Source organism: Xenopus laevis, chromosome 4S (assembly GCF_017654675.1).
Source record: "Xenopus laevis strain J_2021 chromosome 4S, Xenopus_laevis_v10.1, whole genome shotgun sequence".
NCBI classification, from domain to species: domain Eukaryota; kingdom Metazoa; phylum Chordata; class Amphibia; order Anura; family Pipidae; genus Xenopus; species Xenopus laevis.
Genome location: NC_054378.1, coordinates 66,919,204 through 66,946,530, shown reverse-complemented (window position 1 = coordinate 66,946,530; position 27,327 = coordinate 66,919,204). Strand labels below are relative to the sequence as shown.

The window sequence follows — 27,327 nt, the reverse complement described above, 5'->3', positions numbered from 1 at the left end:
AACGATCGAAGGATTATTCCTTTGATCGAACGATTAAATCCTTCGAATCGAAGGATTTTAATCCAACGATCGAAGGAATATCCTTCGATCAAAAAAACTTAGGCAAGCTTATGGGGACCTTCCCCATAGGCTAACATTGACTTCGGTAGCTTTTAGCTGCCGAAGTTGGGGGTCGAAGTTTTTTTTAAAGAGGCAGTACTTCGACTATCGAATGGTCGAATAGTCGAACGATTTTTAGTTCGAATCCTTTGATTCGAAGTCGTAGTCGTAGTCGAAGGTCAAAGTAGCCCATTCGATGGTCGAAGTAGCCCAAAAAACACTTCGAAATTCGAAGTTTTTTTACTTCGAATCCTTCACTTGAGCTTGATGAATCGGCCCCTAAGGGGCAGATTTATTGAAATGTGAGAATAGAACTCCCCACAGAAATCTCACCCATGTTCTATTCATTCCTATGGGATTTTTAGAATCATATTGATCAGTGGAGATCAACGTTTGATAAATATGCTTTGAAAATCCCATTGGAATGAATAGAAAGTGAGAGAGGCTTCTAGCTATGAATATTTTCTTTTAAACTTCAGTTTGTACTGAAGTTCTCCAGAGAGAAAAGACATCCTACTAAATTTTATACTGTATTCAGTATATTTAACTTTTGAAATATTATAAGCCTATAACCTTTGTTCCTTCAGATGGAGTGATAAACATTGACAATCTTGCTGCAGAACTTCTACCTGCTGAATACCGGTAATTAAAATCTGTGTTTTCAAGTAAATGCACCTTTAGGCCATCTGAAAGTTTAAGTTTCTAATGAAGTGTTCTATTAAAGAATAGTTGTTTTTCTTTTAGTAGGTAAAATCTTAGTTATCTATATTCTCTAGGTAATCACATTTTTCTTTTCGAATATCTTTACTGTTCTGAACTTAAAGGAAGCTAACAAGAATAAGGGGCCTATTTATTATGCTTTTTAAAAAATGAAATTTGCAGAAAAAAACTCATAAAAAAGCTGTGTAAATGAATGGTGAATTTATTAAAGTGTTTAGATAAGCCACCGCTCTTTTACACTGCTTCAAAGTTTTGTAAGTAAGTTCCTGCTGAAGTCGATCTAGGAAAAAATTACGCCATTTTTTACATGGTAAAGCCTTGTGATGTGTCGCAAATTTTGTTGACATATTTTTTACACTGCATAATAAATCAGCCCCTTCATGTAGTTCCCTGCCTGTAAATTTAAGCAGGGCATATACTGTATGCTTATGTTTTACGAGTTCACATCCTGTAAACCACAGAGCACCTTCATCAAATGCTATTCTCCTGTCTACTTGCAAGCTTTTACACTAATGATTGCTTTCTACTCTGTATAACAGAGAAATGTTTATTAGGCTACAACATGAAAATAAGATGCTGCGCCTACAACAAGAGGGGTCAGAGAATCAAAAAATTACAGATTTGCAGTCCCAGATGGAAGAAAAGCAGCGCAAGATGAGTGAACTGGAAACAGAAAACAGGTGACATGAAGAGAATTTACATGACCTATGCAATTTTAAAGCATATACCCTGCACGACAGGTTTTCTGGTTGATCTGTTGTTCTTTTGAGCAAATGAAACTCTGATCCTGCTATGGGGCCCTTTATGAAAATAAAAAGAGTAGAATGGCAAAACCACAACACAGTCATCAAAGTATGAATGCTGAACTGTTCCTTTAAAGAGAACTAAAGCTTAAAGGAACAGTAACCCCAAAAAATAAGTGTTTTGAAGTAATGAAAATCTCATGTAGTGTTGCCCTGCACTGGTAAAACTGATGTGTTTGCTTCAGAAACACTACTATAGTTCATATAAACAAGCTGCTGTGTAGCAATGGCGGAAATTGAAAAAAGGCTATATGGCACAGGATAAATAGTGGATAACAGATAACATTATGTTCTACAGAGCTTATCTGCTGTGTGACCTGAGCCTTTTCTCCTTTGACTGGCTGCCCCCATTGCTACAATGAAGCTAATTTATATAAACAATAGTAGTGTTTCTGAAGCAAACACAGCAGTTTTACCAGTGCAGGGCAACACTACATTATATTTGTATTACTTTAAAAACTTTTATTTTTTTATGTTACTTTTTTTAACTAAAGAAGTTGGTCAGAAATGTTGTAAACTATGTTTGGGATACTGTACCAGCCCAAGGCAACCACAGCCATTTAGCAGTAAAGATCTGTGTCTCCAAAGATGCCCCAGTAGCTCCCCATCTTCTTTTCTGCTGATCCACTACATATATATATATATATATATATATATATATATATATATATATATATATATATATATATATATATATATATATATATATATATATATATATATATATATATATATATATACATATAATATCAAGGTCACAATATAAGGCTGATTGATTAATCACAGATGTGCATCATTTTCCACTTGATAATTTGGGATGCATCTTAAAGGAAAACTATACTCCCAAAATGAATAGTTAAGCAACATATAATTTATATCATAATAAGTGGCTCATCTGACCTAACATGTATGGTTTGTTTGTGTGCAGCGTGAATCGTAGGATTCCAGGGGACGGAATTCTTAAAATGGCAATTTTTTATTTAGGATTATCCAGTGGCACATACTACTAAAAAATGTTTATTATTATGAATTTAAGCTTAGCTTCTCAACAGCTGCCCAGAGCACTTTGAGAATGTGTGTGTCAAAATCCAAGATGGGGAGCTCCTGTGAAAACTGTGAAGGCAGTTTAGGCTAGTGCAGTCAGTTAAGTATATAAAATATGGAATTTCTAGCAATATTTGTTTTTTTAGGGTTAGTTCTCCTTTAAGGCTTATGGTGCACATAGCATTTATCTGTCAGCAGAGACATACCTGACCCCACTTTACCTCCTGTCATCGATGAATGAGAGCCATCAGGAGTCAATCATACCTGTCATTCATACCAACAACAGGAGGTAAAGGGGTGGGGTATCAGGCCATTGGCTGAAATACAAAGGCATAGAAACACCACATGTGTTTAACCTAAACATTCTGTTAAATTGTTTTTATTTTTGGCTCCCAGATTAAACATGGAGCGTGTAGAGGAGCTGCAGTTACAAGTTGGAGATCTACAGAAGACACTACAGAATGAAGGCACAGAGGCTGAAACAGCAGGGGTAAGTATACTGTTATATAAGTAAAGGTGCATTATGGTGATCACTTTTGCATGAACAATTAAAAACTATAAAAAAATAAATATGTCTTTCTTTTGGAATTGAATTTGTGCCATATGTTAATGTAACACAAATAGAAAGCATTTTGTCATATTCATTTTTATTAGGCTTCACTCAAAATGTTTTTTTTCAGCCTCCTTCTTTTAATTCCTCTAATTCTATGGGAATAGTAAAATAAATGATTGGTTGTGATAATGCTTGATATTACCTATTTTTACTTTTTATTTGACTCCAAAATGATTTTGTTCCAATGAGCCTGTTCATTGTAGCAAATGTATAGGCTAATTTAATTGACATGACCAAAGTTCCAGCAAAGATTGAATCACCAGGAATCCTACAGATTTCTCTTTAATTTTTCATAAACCTTTTTCATAATGTGTATATATTGTAGTTTTACTATACTAGTTAAATGAGTAGGCTGATAAAATTGCAGGGTTGTCAATTTGTTAGGTGTTCCCCAGTTACTTCAATTGCCAACCTCCTGCCCAGGCCAGTACTTCTTTTGTTTCAAAAATGCACCAGCCTAGGGCACATTTGTCTTCTTCTTCTTCATTGCTCCTAAATAGCCCCTGGGCCAGTTCCTGCATAGAAGATAGTTAATGCACTTCATTCAAAAGTATTAGCAATTGTAGTCAGTGTGGAGTGCCTTATAAATGGCCATGTTCCAGTGTTTTTACAATTTCTTCTCCTTTATTCTTCTCCAACTGCTGGTTCAAGAGTAGAGCTGTTGCTATACTGGGTCCCTAGCTATTCTGTTTTGCTTAGTATCTGCAGTTGTTGTTCTCAGATTATGATGGAGGGCTTTTAAGAAGAACCATTACACTTTCGTATTTCCCTGTGCAATGCTGCTCATAGTTATGCTATTATTACAAAATTTTTGTGAACAACATTACATTACAAACTTCTTTGTGCATGTCTAATTAACAGTTTAAGTTCAAGGGATTTTATAATTAGCAGGATTCTGGTGCCATAAATTCTACAATTCTGGTCTTTGCTGTGCTGCTATATTATGGTGTTAATACTAATTACTTTTATTTACAGTCAAGCACGTTGAAAAAAACAATTGAAGCTCAAATGTAAGTAAGACCTTTTACTTTATACACCAACACTTTTGTACTAATGTAATGCATAAGAGCTGACTAAATTATACCCCACAGGGAAAAACTGAAGGAAGTGCATGAAGCTATTGAGACCAAAAAGGAACTTCTTGAGGATCTGCAACCAGATGCAAATCAGAACAGTAAGTTGCCTATACACACTTATAATCACAAGACTCATCAGCTTTCTAGGGCTACCTTAAACAAGGCTGAACACTGTCTGAGAGCGCTATATGTAGGTTGCTTCACAATTAGTACAGGTATGGGATCCTTTCTCTGGTAACTCGTTATCCGGAAGGGCTTTCTCCAATAGACTCAATTTTATCCAAATACTCCACTTTTTCTCTGTATTAATAAAACAGTACTTTGTACTTGATCCAAACTAAGACATAATTGATCTTTATTGAAACAGAACCAGCCTATTGGCTTTATATTGCGTTCAAATGATTTTCTAGTAGACTTAAGGTATACAGATGCCTGTATTATAAATTGGGGCAAGGACTTTGCTGTCTGCAGAATTAAAACAATTTATGTTTAACAGCAAAAGGAACTAAGGCTGATTGAGCATTACTTTCTGATAACTTCCTGGAGCTCATGTGACTTTCCCCCTTAGAGCCATGAACTTCCACCCAAACCCCTATTATGGTTTAAGTATATAAGCCTGTTGCCAGACTGATACAAATGTAATGAAGTAAAACTAATCTCTCTTTCTCATATATAATATATCTATTTTGATATGTGATAAAAAGAATAAAGTGAACTCATGAGTACCATTGTATTTTGTGTCTGATAGGTGAAAGGATTGAAGAATTAGAAGCAGCACTGCGCAAAAAAGATGAGGACACGAAAGCAATGGAAGATCGCTATAAGGTTTATCTGGAGAAGGCAAAGAATGTAAGTGTGGTGGTCAGTGTGGTTAGTGCGGAATAGTTGTGCAGGGGATGCAGGGCACTTCAGCCATGAGGCAAGGTTTGAAAGACTGGAGTAAATTACTCCAAAAATACATTAAACATTGTTTTTTTACATTAAATAGATTAGACGAATGCCCTCACAGCGTGTCTAGAGGGAACTAGCTAGCCTGGATTTTTGACATAAGAGCCATCTAACTGCCATGCTATGCCCTTTGTTAAGCCACAGACACTGTTGTTGTTTAGATAATCACTCTCATTACTTGTTCTTACACTTATTCTATACTGTGCACACTGAAGCCCTTTGCAAATTTTTGCTACACTATATTTACTGACTGATGGCTGTTCCATTTTCTGTTCTAAGGTGATAAAAACGTTAGATCCAAAATTAAACCCAGCCTCGGCGGAAATAATGCTACTAAGAAAGCAATTAACTGAAAAAGACAAAAAAATTGAGCTATTAGAGGTAAGTACTGTTTAATGGGAACTATCATGACATTTTTGTTCACCATTAAAATTCCCTTGAACAAAATAATTTTCTAATCCATTCACAATTTGCTACCATTTGGGGAAAACACAGCTTTATGTATCCCGTTTCCTCTCCTGTTCTGCTACCTTTGTGGTGATTCTCTGCCATCATATTTGACTTTGAAAATGCTGAGGAAGTGGATATTAGCACAAGTATGTTAAATATGACCCTAGAAAGACCATTTATAATTAAGTGATTAGGACTCATTTCTGTTCCCTTATTGTGCCGAGAGACTGCCCTAGTGTCACTAAAGGGGAAAATGTAAAGTATTTAAAGTAAAAGGCTGCTTAAAAAATATGTGGATATTTTTTGGCTGTCTTTTCAGGACAGGGTTTTTGTTTAGGGCAGTGGCTGAATTGCCCATTGAACTGTAGAGAGCATTGCCATTGAACTGAGTGGAGGCGGAAACTCAGAAACATTTTTTGTCAAATGTCCGACAACTGCTTGTGACCCAGGAAGTGCTGAAAGTCTCCTTACTTTACAAACCAGAACCAAAAACAAAGACTTTAGTACTCAAAGGAGTAGATTACCCTCAAATTAACTTTTATTATAGTGTAGGCAATGCTATTCTGAAATCTTTTACAGTTGGTCTTAATTTTTTGTAGTTTTGTAGTTTTAAATTATTTTATCAGCTGTTTGGTTTCTGGGGTCCAGTTTACTCTAGCAACCAAGCAGTGGGATAAATGCCTGTATAGAGAGATATGGCCACTGGGTCTAGTGTTCCCCTTTTGAAAATTGGATATAGGCATAAGAGTAATCCAAATGTATAAAAATCTATTAAAAACCTAAACACCATTTGAATTGTTGCTAAGAAAAGGGCCATTCTTTAACATATTAAAAGTTAACTTACTACTACTATAAATACTACTACTAGAAAAGAATATTAATCCTGTAAAGGCATTATTCATATGTTTTACATATATACGCTATCTTACATTGATGCATTTTATAGAGAACAATATTTATCACAAAAAGCGGCATAAGGTGCCACATTTAAAAAAAATTCCCCTTTTCATTTTGCCTTTTCTTTTTATCTAACAAGCAGTGACTCTAATGAGTTTTGGCAAACAGGGATCCAGTAGTATTATACAGTGAATAAAGTACCCCCTATTGTAAAATATAAGGACTGGATTTATGGAAAGGCCACAAAGGCCCAGGCTTAGGGTGGCAGAATTTTATGGTGGCGGCATGTCCCCCAACCACACCCGCATAGGTTCAGAAGCACTGGGGATTCACCGGAAATACAATAGCTTTTAAAAGAAATGGTACATAACCCCAGATAGACTAGCCAAAATATTCCCACAGGCGAATCCTAATTGCTGGAGGGGATGCACAACGGCCGGTACACTAAGCCACATTCTATGGATTTGCCCCAAAATAGCAGGCTTCTCGGAGGAGATTTCTAATCTAATATGTAAAGTTCTGAACACCACATTATAGATTGAAATGCCTTACCTGCTATTAGCCCTCCCAATCCCAAATCTTACTAAGCCCGCACAAAGAATAGTCAACCAAATCACTGTAGCTCGTATAGCATTAACCTCTAAATGGAAATCTTCAATGACTCCCACCATAAAAGAGGTTATCTCCAGGGTTGAGAGTAATAAAAGGTTTAAAGAAATGACAGCCAGAATAAGTAACACGGCACATCAATACATAAAAATATGGCAAATCTGGGAAGAATACTCAGCAAGCTTACAGAATATGGGAGATACGGTAGATAACCCTAATACTTTCACAGCAGCCCCTCCATACCATGAACAAAGAGGAACCAGTCAATGACCTACCCTCTTCTGCACTGCTAGAACAAATAATGATTTAATCTATAGAGACTATCAATGTAGAACCCACTGTCCATTAAGAACATAACATGTATACTGAAAATCTGACTGAACCGTTATAACTCTATGATTTTCCCTGTTTTTTCTTCTATTTTATTGCTTATTGATCCTATGTTTCCTTACCTTTCTGTTTATTCATGACAATAACTAGTAAAAATATGTTACAAAAAAAAAAAGAATGGATTTCTCACAATGCTTATTGTCTTCTGTTTAGAGTGAATGTCAGCAAGCGAAACTGAGAGAATACGAGGAAAAACTAATAGTAACAGCATGGTATAATAAGGTAACCTAAATGAAATTTGCTCTGTGATTGATCTTTACCTCTTGCCCAGTCCATGATATATATATATATATATATATATATATATATATACACACACAGTATATATGTGTGGGGGGAGGGGTCCAAAGCATTACACATAATAGATCCTATACTTATAAATGTGAAATCACAGATTTGATATACTTTCCTTTTTTAGGGTATAGCACACCAGAAGCTGGCCATGGAGTCAAGGTTATCTGGAAGAGGAGGAATGAATTCTGAGGCTGGTAGCCCTGCCAGGTCTTTCCTTGCCCAGCAACGCAATGTGACCAATGCCATGAGAACCATAGCTGTGACTGTACATCCTACTGCATCCAACTAAACAAACAATAGATATATATATATATATTCATACACTGAAGTGCACTTACTAGGATTTCTAGCTTCTCTTTCTTACCATGCAATAAAGGTGATGCGGGACATCAGCTGCTTATTTCCAAATTCTGGGGATTTACTTTGTTCTTGTATTTTTGTCATGCAACGTCATACAATGTTTTTAAGAATCTGCTGACAAAGTAAGTGTGTATGTTTTATTGGACAATACTTTAAATTGCTAAAGTAATGCAGTGTTTGTGTGTGTGTGTGTGTACACATATACATAATATGTATTGATGTGTATTTTATAGTATAATACTGGCAAAGCGATATATTTGATTTGTTTTGTTTTCCATTCAAGAATAGTATCACAGAAATGTTCTCTGACATGGTTATTATAAGAAATTAGCTGATTTGGGCCAAATTATTTTTCGTACAAATGTTTTGGTTTATGAAGCTACAAAATATGCTTTTTGTTAATCAAATTACTCTATAAACTATAATGTAAGGCAAGCCTGTCTTTTGCCTAAACAAATGTATTAAGATTACATAGTGTTAAAATAAGAAAGGGGACACTGCATTTGGATCCCCCCATGCTATTTTAGCTTTTTATTGCAATTCTCAGCATGATAGATGTACAGTAATTTCTCCAAATGCAATATCCCCTCACAGAGCATCTATGAAAATAGATTTTCTCTCTTAAACATGCTTTAGCATGTGACTTGCTCAGTGTTCCTGTTAATGCAGCTGGCTGAGTGCTACTTGCTGCTCCTTTCCTAATAAAGGATGGTTTACTTAGGTGTTTATACTAAAAAAAAAAGTTCAAGACATCTATTTACAAATTTCAGTAAAGAAAGGTTTTTTTTTTCTTCTAATGTTTTCAAATATGTATATGGGTGGGGGTTCAAATCCACATTGTACTTGTGTTTCTATACCTTAGGAAGATAAATAATACTCCTTCAGCATACAGCTTGTTTCTAAAATATAAAGGGGAAAGGAAGCTGCGGCGTTACTACTCTAAATTGAAGTGGACATACCCTAGTTCCTATTGGGTCCGCTGCATTTATAGCAATCTATAAACGCTATGGGACAGATTTACTTTGGCGAGCTCTAGTGATAAGCGAAATTTCGCCAAGTTTCGACACGAAAATGACACCATAGACTCCAATAGGTCAAAAAAATTCTCATACATCAAAAAATTGTCGCCTATACAACTGTTTAGTGAATTTTCGGCTAATCAAAACAAGTCAGATTCGCCCATCACGAGTGAGCTCTAATTTCACAATTTGATAAAATTCCACCTCTCTCTATTTATGGGGACGTTAGAGGTCACCATTTGATAGATATGTCTCTGAAAATCCCACAGCAATGAATAGAGGTGAAATTTTACTGTGAGCTCTAATTTCACACTTTCTGACATCAGCCAGGCTTCTGTAATAGCCAAACCTAACTTCTGCATATAATTGGAGATGAACCATAACAACAAAAATAAGTATTTTTTTATGGTCAGAACGCTCAAATTGGAAATGTGAATTATCCAAACTCGATTTGAGTTTTAACTAGAATTTAGAGATTTATCATACTCTGGCCCTTTAACTCGTATGCGACTATTCGCCACTTAAAACCTGCCGAGTTCATGTATATGACAATGGGAGAGGGCCAGGGACCAATTTGGCCGTTAGTAGCCTTACTGACATTTGTTTTTTTCAGAAAAAAACTCAAATCGAGTTTAGGCAAATTCGATTCTAATTTGATTTGAGTTGGTAAAATTAGTCCGAGTTTTAGATATTCGTTTTTATTTTATAAATAACCCCCCAGTCCAATTTCGAGTATATTTGAATTTCATAGAGTTTTAAAAAACAACTCACATGAATTCAAAATTGGACCTTTAATAAATGTGCCTATAAGTATATGGATTCCCTCATCTTGTGGTGCCTGGCTAAATGACCCACAAGCTAGGGGGCATCCAGAGGGTCAGCCATGTACCACCCACCACTCCTAAATCCAGTGCTGCTAAACACTATCAATATTGTATTTGTGGGAGAGAGGCAGGTTGTTGTGCTTTATTTTGTGCCTATGGGTGCTACTCATGGGCAGGGTGCAAAAAGGAAAAAATGTTCCCTTGCACCAGTTTGTTAACCCGCACCCAGTAAATAAGGCTTTTTTCCCCCTGTATCTGCATGCATTTTTGAAACACAGGAAGATTAATTGGCTTCAGATGAAATTGACCTTAGTGTGTATTTGAAAATCAACAGGGACTAGATTGCAAGCCCCACCAGGTCACAGTGATTACAAATCTCTGCAAAGCACTGTTTAGATTTGTTTGTTAGATTTCTGAGTTAACCCATTTCTGTTTGTGTATGTGACCCTTGCTTAAGAGAGGAACAGAAAGCTCACATACAGTAAGTAGTGTGGTTGGCCCAGTGTGATGTTTTGTTATAAATACCTTCATTGCTGTATGTGCATCAGTACACATGAATATGAATGTGTATCCATATTGCAAATACCTGCTGTTTTAAATGTTTTGTATATCCGTTTAATCATGATTTCTGTATGAAACCATCATACCGTTTATTAAAGTATTATTTTACCTTGAGTGGTATTTAACTAAACAGTATTAACTACAAATGCTTCTTACCCATTCGTATAAGTGCTATCGTTTGTGCTCTCTCTCTTTAGGGGCATTGCTCAGTGTTCTATATGTTCTTTTTTCAGTTTCATCTTTTTGTAACAACGTCACCACCTGCTGGTTAGTTCATGTAACTGTACAGTCGGGAAGTTTATAGAGAAATACAGAGAAGCTTTCTAATGTAGCATTTGCTGAGGAAAGAGATCAGAAGCCTCAGATGTCCTTTCCCATGTCCTTCCTGAGCAGAGCCAAAGTAGTAAAAGTTGTTTGTGCTTCAACCACCTTGTAAGAACTTGAAGTGGGTGCAAAGCAGATCGGAAACCATTCCCAGGGATTACATAGACATCCAGGAAGAAAATACAGCTGCAGCACCTTGTAGTTGCAAAAGTGAAAATTTGAATTTATTAGATCAGACAACCGGGCAACGTTTAGGGCTCACTCTTGCCCTTTATCAAGCCTTCAGAAAGGGCGAGAGTTAACCCGAAACTTTGTCTGACCTAATAAATTCAATTTTTCACTTTGCAACTACAAGGTGCTGCAGCGGTATTTGCTTCCTTAGCAGAGCAACATCAGAACACTTCCTTCTTAATTTAAAGGACAAGGAAAGTTAAACTAAAGAAGTAGGCTAGAAATGTTGTACATTTATTTTTTGGGCTTCTGTAGCAGCCCAAGGCAACCAAAGCCCTTTAGCAGTAAAGATGCCCCAGTAGCTCCCCATCTTCCTTTCTGCTGATTCACTGCACATGCTCTGTACTGCTGTCACTTAGTGAGCTTGGGGACTGACTCAATATGCAGTACACATAGAATAGAAATGTCACAATATAAGGCTGATTAGTAATTAATACAGATAATTAAAACATGACAGCATAGAAACCAGTGCAACTAGCATCAAAATTTAATAATCAGCCTTGTAGCATCAGCTTTTCAACAGCTGCTCAGAGCCCACTGAGCATGTGAGTGTCACACTCAGTGTCAGACACTTTCCAAGATGGTGACCCCCTGTGACAAGTTTGAATGCCTGGATCATTGTTGGCTGGTGCAGTAAGGTCATTATATAAAATATGGCATTTTTAGCCCTATTCATTTTTAGGGTTTAGTTCTCTATTAAGGAATATCCTTTGATTGTTACAAAATTCTTTATACTGGTGGTTAACAAAAAATGTACATACTGTAGCTTTGAAACTGAAAAAAATAGGTCATTTATATAAATTGCAAAAGCAACCTGAGGAATAACTATTTTTTTAAAGGTTTATTTATATATTTACACAGCCTCAAGATCTGTATTGTTTTTTTCATGAGGGGTGGGCTGGTAGCAACACTACACACACCCTATCCAGCATGTGATTCAGCAGTCAGTTAGTGTTTGCAGGCACAAGGTGCAGCAGAATACTGTATGTAACCTATGGCAGGTGGTAAGTACAGCATTACAATAGATGGACACTGGTTAAATGAGCATCATTTGCTCCCAGTTCTTCCATCATGGACATAAATAAATGACCCCTAACAGAATTTTCACAAGCATGGTCTGTATTACATCATCTAGTAATATTGTGGTTTCTCTTCATCAGCTTTTGCTTATAGGAGAACTAAACACTAAAAAGGAATGTGGCTAGAAATGTCATAATTGTCAGTTCCTAAGCTCAGTAAGTGACAACAGCACAGAGCATGTGCAGTAAATCAGCAGAAAAGAAGATGGGGAGCTACTGGGGTATCTTTGAAGAGACAGATCTTTACTGCTAAAGTGCTGGGTTGCCTTGTGCTGCTACAGAAGCCCTACTTCTCTCATTAAGCTTTAGTTCTCCATTAAGGTTTCCACAAACAGGCTGATATCATCACTGGGCATTTAGTACAGATAATGTGGCCCCAGAAACGGCATTGGTCTGTATATACAGTCGAGAAATCCTGCAATTTCCCTGTTTGGTGGTTGGCCAAGAGCAAAACATTAAATACATTCATCTGTATTTTATGGCACAGTATCGGAGCAGCGAAAACTGGTGCAAAATTTCACTAATCATGACCTATAGGAATTTCTTTTTAAGTTTACATTAATATGTTAAGAATAATTGTAGTGTCTGTGCCACTATAAGACTACTGGCCAATTTTATGCACATTCATGTTGTCATATTGGTTACTATACCCTCTCTCATACACATTGCTGGTGCATTATCAGTACCACTGGCTGCAAGAGCAGAATCTGGATGAGACAACAGTGCATGCCTAAGGGGCAGATTTATTAAGGGTCGAATTGAAAATTCAAATATTTTTATGGTCCAAACTCATACTTATTCGAATTGTGAATAATCCAAACTAGATTCGAGTTTTGATTTGAATTTAAGGATTATCAAACCCTGGCTCTTTAAAAAATCGAATTCGACTATTTGCCACCTAAAACCTGCTGAGTTCAAGTATGAGTCAATGGGAGAGCTCCAGGGACCAATTTGAACATGTTTGTCGATTTGAGTTTAGTCGAATTTGATTTGAGTTTTCAGTTGGTAATATTCATTCAGAGTTTTAGAAATTCTTTTTAAATAACCCCCCAATCGAATTCAAAGTATATTCGAATTTATTAGAGTTAAAGAAAATTCACATGAATTCAAAATTCGACCTTTGATAAATCTGCCCCTAAGTGTTTCCACAGCCTCATTAAGTAGTACCCAACTACAGCTAAGTATATAGAGTAATCCTGCTGCAAGACAAGTACACACACTCATTCCACTAGTCAATCATGTATGGTGAGCAAGGAAACCATGTATTATTTGAAGTTGCCCTTCATTAAATGAGTAGGCGTAAGAAAAAGTTGGGTTTATTTTATGGCTTTAAACAAGATGAACCAAGCAACTCTGAGTAAATCAATGACATTCTTGTAAGGGGAAAATATACAGGAAAATGAACTGGCTCTTTTATTTTTGGAGATTGGTTCCTTATTTATCTTTTTCTTTCTGCTCCTTGTCTTTCTTCTCCCGCTCAATCTTCGCTTCTTCCTCTTCATGAAGTTTTATCAGCTCTTCAACTTCTTTCTGTTGCAGAACCCTTATTTTTGTCTTTCCATTTTCTCGTGTTAGTGTAGCAAGCTCAACTTCAAGAAAATAAAAAAAAGTCACCACAATTTCCATGGAAAACACTGTTTTGACATATTTTGGACAGGTTTAAATACACTAGATCTAAAAACAGTAAGAATTCTCCATATGGAAATTTGAGATGCACCAAATACAAACATTTTTAAAGGAATATCAAACCTAACCAAAAGCCATATTTGTAGATTACATTTTAGAGTCAGGGCACACGCTCAGATTCAGGGAGATTAGTCGCTGGCAACAAATCTCCTCTTCTTCGGGGCGACTAATCTCTCCGAACTGCCTCCCACCGGCTAGAATGTAAATTGCCGGTGGGATGGAACTCAGAGCACTTCGTTTTCCAAAGTCGCCTGAAGTTTTCTCGTGAGGCAACTTTGGAAAACTAAGCCCTCCGAGTGCCATCCCGCCGACGATTTAAATTCTAGCAGGCAGGCAGTTTGGGGAGATTAGTCCCCCCGAAGAAGAGGAGATTCTATCAGGCGGGAGGCAGTTCGAGGAGATTAGTCCCCCCAAAGAAGAGGAGATTCTAGCCGATGGAAGGCAATTCGGGGAGATTAGTCGCCCCGAAGAAGAGGAGATCTGCCGCTCAGCGACTAATCTCCCTGAATCTGACCGTGTGCCCTAACCCTTGAGCAGAACCAACAAAACTGCTTCATCTGAGAACAAAAACTGCTCCCTGTTGTCTAAACAAATCAGCTTTTATAGAACCAAAATAAGAGGCTGATAAAAACTTCAGCTAGACCTGTATGCATGACTAAATCCTTCAATGCCATCAGCAGGATTAATAAAGGATTTTGCAGCTAAATCGCTTGCTTGGATTCATCCTACAAACCTCATTTCCTTGAACATCACCAGGATTAAACCAGCAGGCAGATTGGAAGATGCCAACATGAGCAGGCATTGTCCTCTGGTGACTACTGCTCCCCTCTTGCTGTGGGGTTGATATCAATAAATTCATGGTACTAGAGCCAAAAGCATCAACATTCTCATTGCAGAAAAACTGACTTAATTGAGATATGATGGTCTTATATCTTGAAGAAATGTGGGCAAAACCACTACTCCTATGCACACAGTGGTGCAGGCATTTCAGAAGTCTCAAAACCTGGTCCGAGGAACCTCTACAGCCTGGTCCCCCCATACCCCGTTGTGGGGCAATAATCACCTCCCTCATTTTCACTCACTCCCAGACATCGCCAGGTGGGCACAGATGGGGATCAAAACTCTTGGAGATATGGTCTGGGGGTGACTGTAAACCATATGCCACAATACAACAGGAATTCTACCCCACCCAGATATGCTATTTCTTTATTTGCAATTATGACATGCTTTCAACGTACAATTTCCAACAAAACCTGTAAATTTAAAGGTGACGACCCTTGAGACCTACTTACACAGATTAGACCTAACAAAACCCCTATCCTGGTTGTATACGATACTATCTACCGCCGGTCCTTCTCCCCTTGAGAGTGTTAAGGGCAAATGGCAAGAAGATATCCCTGACCTGAATGAAGAAAAATGGAAGGACGCATTACAGCTTGTAACAGAGCTATCTATCTCTATGAGGGACAGGCTTATACAAATTAAATTTTTAGAGTTTACTTAACCCCCTATCGCCTGGCAAAAATCTATGACAATGTATCGGATCTATGCCCCAAGTGCAGAGTTGAACCTGGTACCATGTTCCATATTTTCTGGTCCTGTCTGGTAACCCAGAGATTTTGGAGTGCAGTACTTCAATATTTGAATGAAAAGCTCGCACTACCAAGTATTTGTTCACCAGAAACCTGTTTGTTGGGGATAATAGGGGACTTGCAGTTGCATTCCTATTCTAGAATCTGTTACCTACAGCTCCTATATCATGCCAAAAAAAAAAAAGCCATATTAATGCACTGGAAATCACTCAACCCTCCCACAATACAATATTGGCAAAAACTGATAAATGACTCTCTCTCAAACCAGAAGCTGACCTATCTTTCAAGAGGCTGCCCTGGAAAATTTGAAGCTATATGGGGTACCGTATATACTCCAGTATAAGCAGAGTTTTTCAGCACCCAAAATGTGCTGAAAAAGTCTACCTCGGGTTATACTCGAGTTAGCTAAAAAGTTTCTGCTTACTCACTGATTGTAGCGTGCAGTGACTCCTTCGTGCTGCCCATACTTCTCCCCCCTCGTGGCTTGATTCTGTTTCCTTATCCCTCAGCCCCTCCCCTCTCAGCTCTCGTCACTAAGTACTCGCAGGGCCGGATTACCCACAACCACCTTGTTTTAGGGGCCCAGTTTCCCCTCTTCATACACGTGAGATCTGACTCCCATCAATGAACCAACAGGTGCCGCATGGCTACGGGGTCACAGTGTTCCAGTGCCGCTACATCCTCACAAGCTGCCCTTAATTTTTGCCTGTTAATCAACATATCCCAAATGGCAAGTGCGGCGCGTTCAAGAAACTTTGCGCGCTCCTCCCGCAAGTAAGAGAACCTTGGCACACGTGGATGGTAAGTGAGATATAGGCTGGTGTTGAGTTTCTTAAACGTAATGTGTTTAAGACTAGGACAGGCAGGGCCAGAACGAGTGGATGACTGGGGGTGTAGCTTTGCAAATGAGTAATGTGGTAAGTCGTTTGCCTTCTTTTTCAAACAAACCACTTCAGTGCAATCATTTTGGCTTGTAACCCTCTACTGAACTCTGGCCGCAGTTGGACACTGTAGGAGTTACGGAGCAGATCGGTACGGAGTTTCTGCTGTCGCGCAGTGACTGATCAGTGTCAGAGCCAGAGTTCAGCTAGAAGCAACCGATCCACGTAGCTCAGTGATTGATAATTTGGCTGGGGCCAAAGTTTATCTCTTTTGTACAATGTGCTCCTCCAGGTTTGTTGTACTACATAGGTCACACCATGACTGTAAATTACAAGCATGTCAAGTCTGAAGAAGAAAGGCACAGTGGAAAAAGTACTAGACTCTAGACACAAGCTATTTGTGGATGGTGGGGAGGGGGCAAAGGTACAGGGAAAGCAGATATATATGGCATCTTAGGCATAAAAGGAAATAGAAGCAGGGGGTTTAGAGAACATTAAAATAAAAAAAGTGGGTGGTGGAAGAATTGTACATTTGACATAATGAGGGAGAACTGTTCATGTACTGTGTAGAAGAGAATGACACATGGAAATACAAAGAGGGCAAATTGCATAGAAAATGAAGGCAGAGAAATAATGTTAAAAATAATTAAAAAGGATCAGTGAAGGAGAAAAAAATATAGTAAGAAAAAAATTTAAATTGGCCAGGTCCTAAAATTAATTTCTCACCCTAGGCTTATACTAGAGTCAATAAATTTTCCCAGTTTTCTTAGGTAAATTAGGTACCTCGGCTTATACTCTGGTCGGCTTATACTCGAGTATATACGGTACCTGGCTGAATGTGCAAACTGGTTAACTGTATACATACTAATATATTGGTTATGACATTTTATACCTTACCTCCCCCCTTCTCTCTCAACTTTTTCCTTTCTACTATACTTTCTATTGCTCTTGTAATTGATGTATGTTTCAAATTTAAAATAAAAACTTTAAAAAAAAAAAAAAAGAAATGTGGGCAAAGAATCTGTGTAATTGCACGGCAATATCAGTCTATTTACTCCATTATTGCCTGGAGAATCTGCTGTTTGCATATAAATGGGGAGCAGTATCAGTATTCTGCATTAACACAAAAGTTATGCCACTTTATAAAAACAAAAACCTACAGCTGAATGGAACATAAAAGATGGACCTAAACATGCCAGTGCTATTTAAAACATTATTTCAACTTCAGCTTTCACCAGACAACAAACAGAACAAAAGAAAATACCTTTTTCCGCAGACAATTTGCTAACATCCATGGTCTTGTTGAGGACCTTAACAGCTAAAGCAAGAGCGGATTTCAACGTCATTCCTCCTTCCTTGTAGTCTTGTTTTAACATAGACACAGCTGCCTACAAGGAAGCACGTGAACATCATTTTGTATATGAAAAATGAAAAGCACATTGTCACAAACATTTTGCTTGATGTTGCACTATTATATATCCCCAAAGTGAATCCAAAAAAATGACATGGAGGGTAGAAACAGATCCCTATAGCTACCATAGTATTAAGCTTTTAAAGGGACTACCTTTATTTATTACAATGCTGTTTTATTGAAAGTACAAAGAATATAATTACAGTGCAGTACAAGGGCAATCATTGTATGTAGTACAGATTGAGGAAAAACAAATTCAACAATAAAAGTACAATTACTTGGTAGTACAATGTTATTTCATGGGGGTATTTAGACCCGGAGAAGTTTCTTAACAGTGCGTTGATGTGGCATAACTAAGTTTAGAGAGCATCTTACATGATGAACAGGAAAGTTCCCACTAAACATTTAAAGTTGGAAGGTACTGGGGTGTATAAACAGAAAATATTAATAACTGTACAAGTAGAATAACAAATCAGGGCTGGGGATTTCCCTCAGCTGGTATCAGCTATGTCTGGCCAATATCCCCAAATTTGTGTGCGCGCTGTTGGGTTTAAATAAATTGAACGGTCTGTTATCCTGACAGACGCATCAGTGCATTTTCACATCAATAAACATGGATTGTCAAGGGCTCCCAAAGTAAGAAAATAAAAAAATTCTACTTTTGGCTTGAACAATGCACCCTAGGATATATTTACAAAATGTTTGTTTTTCTAACAAAAGGGTCTGCGTTATTAAATCAAACTGGTGAATCTTTACATTTTCTAAGCTGTTTGATTACTTTTCCCATTTATCTAATGTTCCACAAAGTCAGGAAGAATTTGTTAAATGTGATAGCGGTGCCGATTCATCAGAATGCTACTTTGAGCAATACTTTGAGCAATAAGCTATTTTGTGTATTGCACGGACAGTAGTCAATAATAGGGATGCACCGAATCCAGGATTCGGCCGAACATTTCTGCCCAGCCGAACCGAATCCTAAATTCCTAAATTGCATATGCAAATTAGAGATGGGGAGGGAAATTGCGTGACTTTTTGTCACAAAAGAAGGGAGTAAAAACTGTTTTCCCCTTCCCACCCCTAATTTGCATATGCAAATTAGGATTAGGTTCAGCATTCGGCCGTATCTTTCGTGATGGATTCGGGGGTTCGGCCGAATCCAAAATAGTGGATTCGGTGAATCCCTAGTAATAATAATGCTCATATGCAGCACAATCCACTGTACAATCTCCTGTACAAATCCTTGCTACCTGATACAAACGCATTGGGGAAAAGAGGATTTGGCAATTATTTTCTGAGCTGGAAGGAATCATTCAGGCACCTAGTGAGATTCATGTAAATGAAAACTTGAAATAGTACTTCAATAATATAGTTAGTTAGTTAGTTAGTTAATTAGTTTAAAAAATGCACAGCAGTCGAATATGGAAATAATAAAAGTACATACCGCACTGTTATTGCCAATACATGTAGCTTTCCAGCCTCCATAATTCCCACTTGGGTCACTCTGGTAAAGCTGAAAGCCATAGTGCTTGTCCCAACCAATGTAAAGAAGTGACACGCCAAATGGGCGTTTTCCTGTAACCAAAAAAAATAAATAATTAATTAAAAAAAATAGATAATACAGGTATGGTATCTGTTATACGGAAATCGGTTATCCAGATTTTCTAGTAGACTGAAGGTATTAAGATACAAATTAAAGAAAGATCCATTATCCGGAAAACCCCAGGTCCCAAGCATTCTGGATAACAGGTCCCATACCTGTAGGTAATGGCCTCAGAAAAGGATTGTAAACAGTGGTTCCTGTTTTACTGTACAGCACCGACTTGTACTGTAAGAAAAGGTATAAGATGCACCACCTCTGATTAAATTTGAATGAATTACTCAGAGAACAGAAAATAGCATGCCTTGCAAGGGAAAGCCTCATAAATGTGGTTGCTCTTCGATATAGAGTCCAAATATTCCAAAACCCATTTTCTAATACAGAGATTCATAATTATACTTTGGTATCTCTAAGTAGTTTAATGAAGCCACTGAGAGAAACGGACAATGCAGTACTTGCTGCTTAAGTGCTAAAAGGAGGATTCAACCTGTGCGAAAAAACCCCTGTACAACCGACCCCAGGTAGACTTCCCTCCCTCCTCCCCCCAGGCTTACCCCCCCCCCGGGGAAATGCTCCATACTTTGAACTTAACCCTCGGCGCAGATTCTTCCAGCGGAGTTGCACGCATCCATCTTCAGAGTCCACAGTGCGCTGACTGGGAGTTGGAGCAGTTTGCGACAACTGCGCATTCGCGGAATTACATGGAAATTGCCGATCTCCCAGTAAGCGCACACAGGTCTCGGGAGATGGATACGTGCAACTCTGCTGGAAGAGTCTGTGCCGAGGGGTAAGCACAAAGTATGGGGGGGGGGAGAGGTAAGGTCTACCTGGGGTGGGTGGTACAGGGTTTTTTCCCCACAGGTTGACTTCTCCTTTAATACACAACATGTTTCCAGTTCTGCTGGCTCTTTATCAAGCTTAAGCACATTCTATTGTATACACAAATTTATACACAAGTACAGAACTGATGCACAAAATGATCCCCTAAAAGGGGCTCAACTATTTATCAGTCCCACTGGGCCCACAATAGCTCCTGGTCCCCAGCAGTTGCAGGGTCTGTTTCCTCTATAGTTACACTGCTGCTTATCAGTACAATGATTGGTGCGTTTGTACAATACTAGTTTTGACTGAAAAAGAAAATACATCCTACAAGTTCAAGGCAATATTATGATAGATGTAAAAAAAAAGAAAAATAAAAAGAGTAATTTCTGGCGTATGTCTTTAAGTCTACTAGAAAACCATGTAAATATTAAATAAACCCGATAGGCTGGTTTTGCTTCCAATAAGGATTAATTATTTCTTAGTTGGGATCAAGTACAAGCTACTGTTTTATTATTACAGAGAAAAAGGAAATCATTTTTAAAAATGTGGATTATTTGGATAAAATGGAGTCCATGTGAGACGGCCTTTCCGGATAACAGGGTTTCCGGATAACGGATCCCATACCTGTTACCATTGGCAAATACAATTAAACGCAGATTACCTCCAAACTGTGTATACGCTTGTTTTATATCACAGAGTGCTGTGACCAGCTGTTCACAGGGGATTGGCTCCTGATACTGCAGTAAATACCTAGAAAACAACAAACATAATAAAAGCATTAACCTGCAACTCTGAAATAAAAATGGTTTTGAAGTCATTTCTAAAAACAAGTGTATACATTTTTATTCTTAGTAATTCCTATAAATAGCAAATTTAAAGATGTAGGGGCTCTTTTGTGGAGTTTACCGTAAGTGGTGAACCCCTGCTTGTTGTATAGGGAACAAACTGTGTCATTTGTTTTAAAATTAAAGTCGTTTCCTAGAAGCAGTAGTTCTTTAATGTGTATTTACATAAGATTCCTTCTAAGTATACACACACACACACACACACACACACACACACAACTTGCCTTCAAAGTATTAAAAAAAAAAGTCGTAAAAAATATAAGAAAACATAAGCATACATAGAAAGAATGATTTTATTTTGTTTTGATTGCAATATACTGTCTTATAAAACAAAAAATATCTAAGAAGTTGACTGCAAGTAAAATAATATAGGTTAAGAACATTCACCTGACCTGCTTTGAGTTTGAATTATGCTGACAAAAAGCTAGTGACTTTTCATATGTTAGAATGGACTGGATGTAGAAGTAGTAAGCAGAAAAAAATATTTTTCAAAAACATGCCAGATACCCCTCTCTTACCTTTGAGCAATAAGGCGCAGCTCATTTGTTAGAACATTGGCATCTGAGGTTATTCCTGCCACACTGCATGCCATATCACTGAAAAATGTAATAAGCATAATAAAAAATTCAAATTTCAAATTCAATTTGTTTATATCTTGACATTATAAGAGGCTACACATAATAAGTGATATTATGAAAGCTTTGTTTTCATAAAGGTATTTCTGAAGGTTCATTGCAATCAAAAAGTCCTGTGTGTCATAGCTCACAAAATTGAACAGCAATCTAATCAGCAGTTTGAGATGCATTCAAAACAATTCTGGGTGCAAGTTACGAATTAGATGAAGGATCAGGCTTCAGTGCCCGAAGATTTAAACCAACCCAAAAACCATATTCTCTGATCTGATTATGCCAAAGGGCTGCCGTACCGAGGCAGTAATTCTATGTGTTATGGACAGTAGTATCCCTAAGATTTCAATTGCAAATCTCGAAATAATTGCATTAACCGCTCGTTCTAATATGCCAAAAGTACAAATATATCCTTCTAAATTACAGCACATGTACATCTGTATAATTGTGATGTGGATCTAAGTTCATTTCCAAGCTGAAACTAAAGGAGAATCACAAAGATTAACAATAAAGTTATGATTATACTCTGGGGTCTGTTAACTATTTGAGTAAAATAGAAAAAAAAACAAGTGAACAATAAAGCTTTGTTATATTTGTACCTCTGCATTAATTATGTATGCATAATACAATGGAGCAAATAACTGTAGCCCCCATAAGAACCAATGATACACAAGGAAGGACATCCTTAAGGAAAAGACTTGATTTTGTGCTGAAAATATGAATACCTACTTACTCATTTAGTTTATATATTTTCTCAGAGAAAAACACATCATCCAGAAGTTTGTGTATATTGCGTCTTTCTGCAGCTAGCAAAACCCCATCATTGGCCAAAATCCCCAGACATGTGCCTGCATGGCCAATAGCTTCCATGGCATATTCTACCTGGTACAATCGACCTGATAGATGAAAAGAAAAAATATATATATTAATAATTTACATTTCTCACATTTCAAAAATATACAGTTTTGTTTTGATACTTGATGGGGGATGTACAATATCTCACATTTACAAATTGCCCCATGTTAACTGTTTGCCCTTTGGATCAAAAAGCACAATATAGCTTTTAAAGGGATACTGTCATGGGAATTTTTTTTCCCCCCAAAATGCATCAGTTAATAGTACTGCTCCAGCAGAATTCTGATTGAAATCAGTTTCTCAAAAGAGCAAACAGATTGTTTTATTTAAATTTTGAAAATGACGTTCAGCGTCAAAACGCGAGAGACGAAAGCAAACGAACTGATGCCAGCGTCACTTGCACGCGACCAGAAATTGTGACGTTGCCGGAAGCGCGCGCCTGCACCTCAGAAGCCATGGGAGAGACGCCCTGGGAGGTAAGAGAACGGAGAAGTCTCCCGGAGCAACTTACAGTGAGTGTGTGTCTTACTTTATATACATTTTCCTAAGTCTTTCTTTTCTATTGACCTGACTTTTTATAAACAGCATGCATTTTAACACAGTTCTTTTGGACTGACCAACCCTAAGAGCACAGGAGGTGAAAGTTATAAATAAGTTGAAAAAATAAATCTCAATATTAAATAGATTTCAATGACATTAATGCTCTAATAGACCTTTGTCCACTTAATGTGCCCACTACACTGCCCCGAACTCCCTTTCCTGTAGACCTTTCCTCCTCTATTCATGACCCGCCTGAAATAAAGTGTTTATGAAAAACCCACCAAAAACTATAAATAAATATATAGTAGAGTCCAGAAAGAAGAAAAAACGAACAGCACAAAATATAAGCAAATCAAATAGGCAGAACAACCCTAAGGCTTTAACACTTACCCTCTGGGGAGAAAATGGTAGTTCTGGAATCATATCTTCGAGACTAAAAAAAATATAAAATGTAATTTATGACTTTTGGGTAATATACAATCCCATTTAGATTAACAACATTCATATAATAATGCACATTGAATAAAACAGTTGAATTAGGGGGGGGGGGGGAAACAAAAAAAAAAAAACAACTTACCATGTTGTATGATATTCACTTTACTCTGCAAGATAGAAAAAAAAAAAAGACACCAGATTACTAATAAAACAATTAACCATCTGTTAAAAAAAAAGTCATACAAATATATTGTACTATAACATGCAGTATTCATAAATATGTATACATGCATACATATATAAATTTATAACTCCATGTAATCTGTCCCTTTAAACAGTATCGATACCAGTTTTTGTTTCTTCTTTGTGAAGGTCAATAGACACGAAGAGGCAGATTTATCATTAGTGGTTTTGCTTTTTAGAGCAAAAAACATTTGTAACGCATAAACTTGCTACAACACTTTAGAATATAACAGTACATTTGAAAGTTCATGATATTCTGCAACAATTGAGCTATATAAATAGCTAATGGACAGTACTTCTCTTCTTTATTCTCCTCTCTATCCTCTAAATGGCAACACCTGTTCGCCACATTTAACTCACTACTATTCGCACCTCTCTACTCTCCACTCAATAATGGAACTTGCTCTATTCTTTAAAGATAAAATTGATCTTATACTGAGCATACCATGGGACAACAATCTCATTATCTTGCAGTCCTCTTACATTTACTTTGCACTGCTTCACTCCTGCAACACAAGATGAAGTTATCAAACTTCTAGCCTGCTCAAATCCTACAACCTGTTCCCTTGACCCCATACCCTCTCATCTCCTTTATCCAACCTCTGACACACTCTTTCCTGCATTTACCCACCTATTTAATCTTTCACTCTCTACTGGTACTTCTCAATCTTTATACAAACAAGCACTAATCACTTCTATCCTCAAAAAACTTTCCCTTGATCGCTGCTCTTCCGTTAACTATTCACATCCAAATTAATAGACCCCCTGCAATCTGGCTTCTGCCCAACATACTCAACTGAAACTGCACTCACCAATGATCGTCTCCTGGCAAAATCTAAAGGTCACTATTCCATACGCATTACTCTAGATCTCTCTGCAGCCTTTAACACAGTTGATCACACACTCCTCCTAGACATTCTATACTCAGCTGGCATTCGTGACACTGCTCTTTCATGGTTTACAGTTTATCTTTCTGATTGTTCCATTGAAGTTGCCTTCTCTAACTCTACTTATACTACATCCCCTTGGAGCTCCTCAAGGCTCTGTCGTAGGCCCTCTTCTGTTCTCACTCTATGCTACTACGCTAGGAAAACTTTGAGTCATTTGTACTCACCTTTATGCTGATGACTCCCAAATCTACTTGTCTACTCCTGACCTATCTCCTTCTGTCCAAGTTACAGACTGCCTCTCTGCTGTCTCCTCTGATGTATCAGCGCCACCTGAAACCAGCTTTCTAAAGCCGAATTTATTATATTTTCTCCAAGATCTTCACCTTTCCCTCAGACCCCACTCACAGTTAACATCACCTTTCATTCAACCACACAGGCATGCTGCTGCCTAGGAGTTATCTTAGACTTGCATCTGTATTTTTCCCCACACATCCAACACTTGCAAAATCTTGTCATACTCAGCTGCTCAACATTGCCCAAATATGACTATCTCAGTTCAGACCAGGGTTGCCACCTTTTCTGGAAAAAAATACCGGCCTTCCTATATATTTATCCTTTTTCCCTATTAATAGTAAAATAGTAATAGTAAAATACCGGCAACCCTAGTTCAGACACAACCAGAACACTTACCCAGTCTCTTATCTCGTGCCTTAATTATTGCAGCCTACTCCTTTGCGGGTATTCCACCAACTCCAAGTGCTGCTGCTAGACTCATTGATCTATCTCAACATCAGCTGTTCCCCTATGTATAACCCTTCACTGGCTCTCAATCTCCTCTAGAATCAAATTCAAACTACTCACACTTACATTCAAGGCCATAACAATTAATACCCTCCCTATATTTCATCTCTGATTTCAAAATACACTCCTTCACCTCTCTTCACCTCTCATCACTTTCGATTTACAAGTCTTCTCTCGGGCTTGTGCTTCTCTCTGGAACTCTCTGCCTTGAGCGGTCAGACTTTCTCCTTCTTTCTAAACTATCCCTAAAACCCCCAGCTGTTTAGGGAAACATATTCAAAGTACCTGAATTAATTAGTCATAGCTGTAACATAAATCACACATTTGTGAAACCATTATGTCTCAATTGTACCCTAACCTTTCGTTTGTAAACTCTTGCGAGTTGGTCCCTCGAAGCCTATTGTACTCTGGGTTTGTTATAAACGAATGTAAAACACTGCTTAACTTGTTGGCACTATATAAATCAATGGCAATGATGAGGGATTAGGCCAAATACATTTGCATTCGGAAAAAATGATTCTGACAGGTTATAGTGGCAAAAGTGCTGAGCAATAACAGCCAGCAGATCAGAATGGTGTGGCACACACTAAAATAGTACTCCAGGACTGTCCATTTTTGACAAAGAGGAGCAAGAGGGGGGGGGGGCAGTGCATAAATATTGGCACTCTTTAGGGACTACCCCCTTGGTACAGATATGCACACATGACGTCTATGATGATGGGGATTTGAAATGTAAATCCTTGCAATAAGCAGGCATTTGGCATTAACCATGCAGTCGGCCCTGTCCTATTTGCAAGTAAATACAGCCTCATGAAGAAGAAACTGAAAGTGAGTAACACTCAATAAAGGAAGGTGTGCAATGTGCCCTGTCATCGCTCAATTCGTGTGTCTGCATCAGCGACACAATTACGCCGGGTCCCACAATTGCAGGTCTCTATGACAAGCACTTACCAATGATCTTGTCAGCTTCAAAGGGCAGAACCCGAAGGAATATATCCACCTAGCCGGCCAAAACAGCTCAGTCACACAGCACACAAAATACCCCAAATATGGCCGCCAGCGCATGCCCAGTGCATTGGGTTCCTTCTGTACGTGATACGTAAGCTTGGATACGTTTTTAGACGCAAAGCGCTGAAGCAGCTATACTGCCATATTTGATGCGGGCCAAGCTTTTAGTTGCGAAGAGGATGTACGTTCGCTATGGAAACGCAGTTTAGCGATATCTTTTGTGACTTCTACTCACATATACATTTATAGGGATGATAAGGTTCATAGATGCATTTTGCACAATGGGGAAGGCACATATGTAGTACTTTGCAGAGTTTTTACGTGTTTGCCCACAATATGTTTTGCTTTGCCAGTTGCCACTGCCAGCCAGCCTTCTTTAGCCTGAATGAACTGATGCTCGGCTTAGGCGAAGTGCGACATTGAGTGTTTGTGGGAAAGTACAGCTCTGTTCATGTGAATTGAATTGAAGACGGATAATAATGGCCCATACGCGCGAGCTTTTGCGTCAAGATTCTAACCACGTTTGTCTAAGAGTCGTTCAGGCCCCAACTCGCAGCAATCTGTGGGCTCTGACAAGTGTCAGTGGGCTGCTGTAACATACCATAGAGTAGACAGTCACTATGGGCTGGTGGAGGTCTGTTTGGGCCTTTATGTACTTGACTAGGGCCTATTTTAAATCCCAGTACCGAACTGGAATGAAATTAAATATTTCCATTTGCACATTCAAATGCACTGGTACTGCTTCCTTACATAG

The 27,327-nt window shown here is 38.0% G+C and overlaps 2 protein-coding genes across 6 annotated transcripts in view; one reads left to right on the top strand and one right to left on the bottom strand.

The window, feature by feature from the left end:
• Positions 1-10,821, top strand: part of hook1.S (hook microtubule-tethering protein 1 S homeolog) — a 36,157-nt gene extending 25,336 nt beyond the window's left edge. For all 5 annotated transcript variants that reach the window (XM_018260779.2, XM_018260777.2, XM_018260776.2 and 2 more), the window contains exons 14-22: positions 687-741; positions 1,359-1,499; positions 3,063-3,156; positions 4,255-4,289; positions 4,371-4,453; positions 5,104-5,204; positions 5,583-5,684; positions 7,803-7,871; positions 8,068-10,821. In XM_018260779.2, coding sequence (XP_018116268.1) covers positions 687-741; positions 1,359-1,499; positions 3,063-3,156; positions 4,255-4,289; positions 4,371-4,453; positions 5,104-5,204; positions 5,583-5,684; positions 7,803-7,871; positions 8,068-8,232 — 845 coding nt within the window. In that variant the 3' untranslated portion in view covers positions 8,233-10,821. The remainder of the gene's footprint in view (positions 1-686; positions 742-1,358; positions 1,500-3,062; positions 3,157-4,254; positions 4,290-4,370; positions 4,454-5,103; positions 5,205-5,582; positions 5,685-7,802; positions 7,872-8,067) is intronic.
• A 2,824-nt stretch (positions 10,822-13,645) lies between these two features.
• psma4.S (proteasome subunit alpha 4 S homeolog) lies at positions 13,646-26,600 on the bottom strand. Its single transcript, NM_001087221.1, is given in 9 exon segments — positions 13,646-13,930; positions 17,765-17,888; positions 19,353-19,483; positions 20,992-21,080; positions 21,694-21,771; positions 22,535-22,697; positions 23,587-23,629; positions 23,774-23,798; positions 26,517-26,600. Coding segments are annotated over 8 exon segments (786 nt in total). The 5' UTR covers positions 23,777-23,798; positions 26,517-26,600; the 3' UTR covers positions 13,646-13,775.
• Positions 26,601-27,327: the final 727 nt, after the last annotated feature.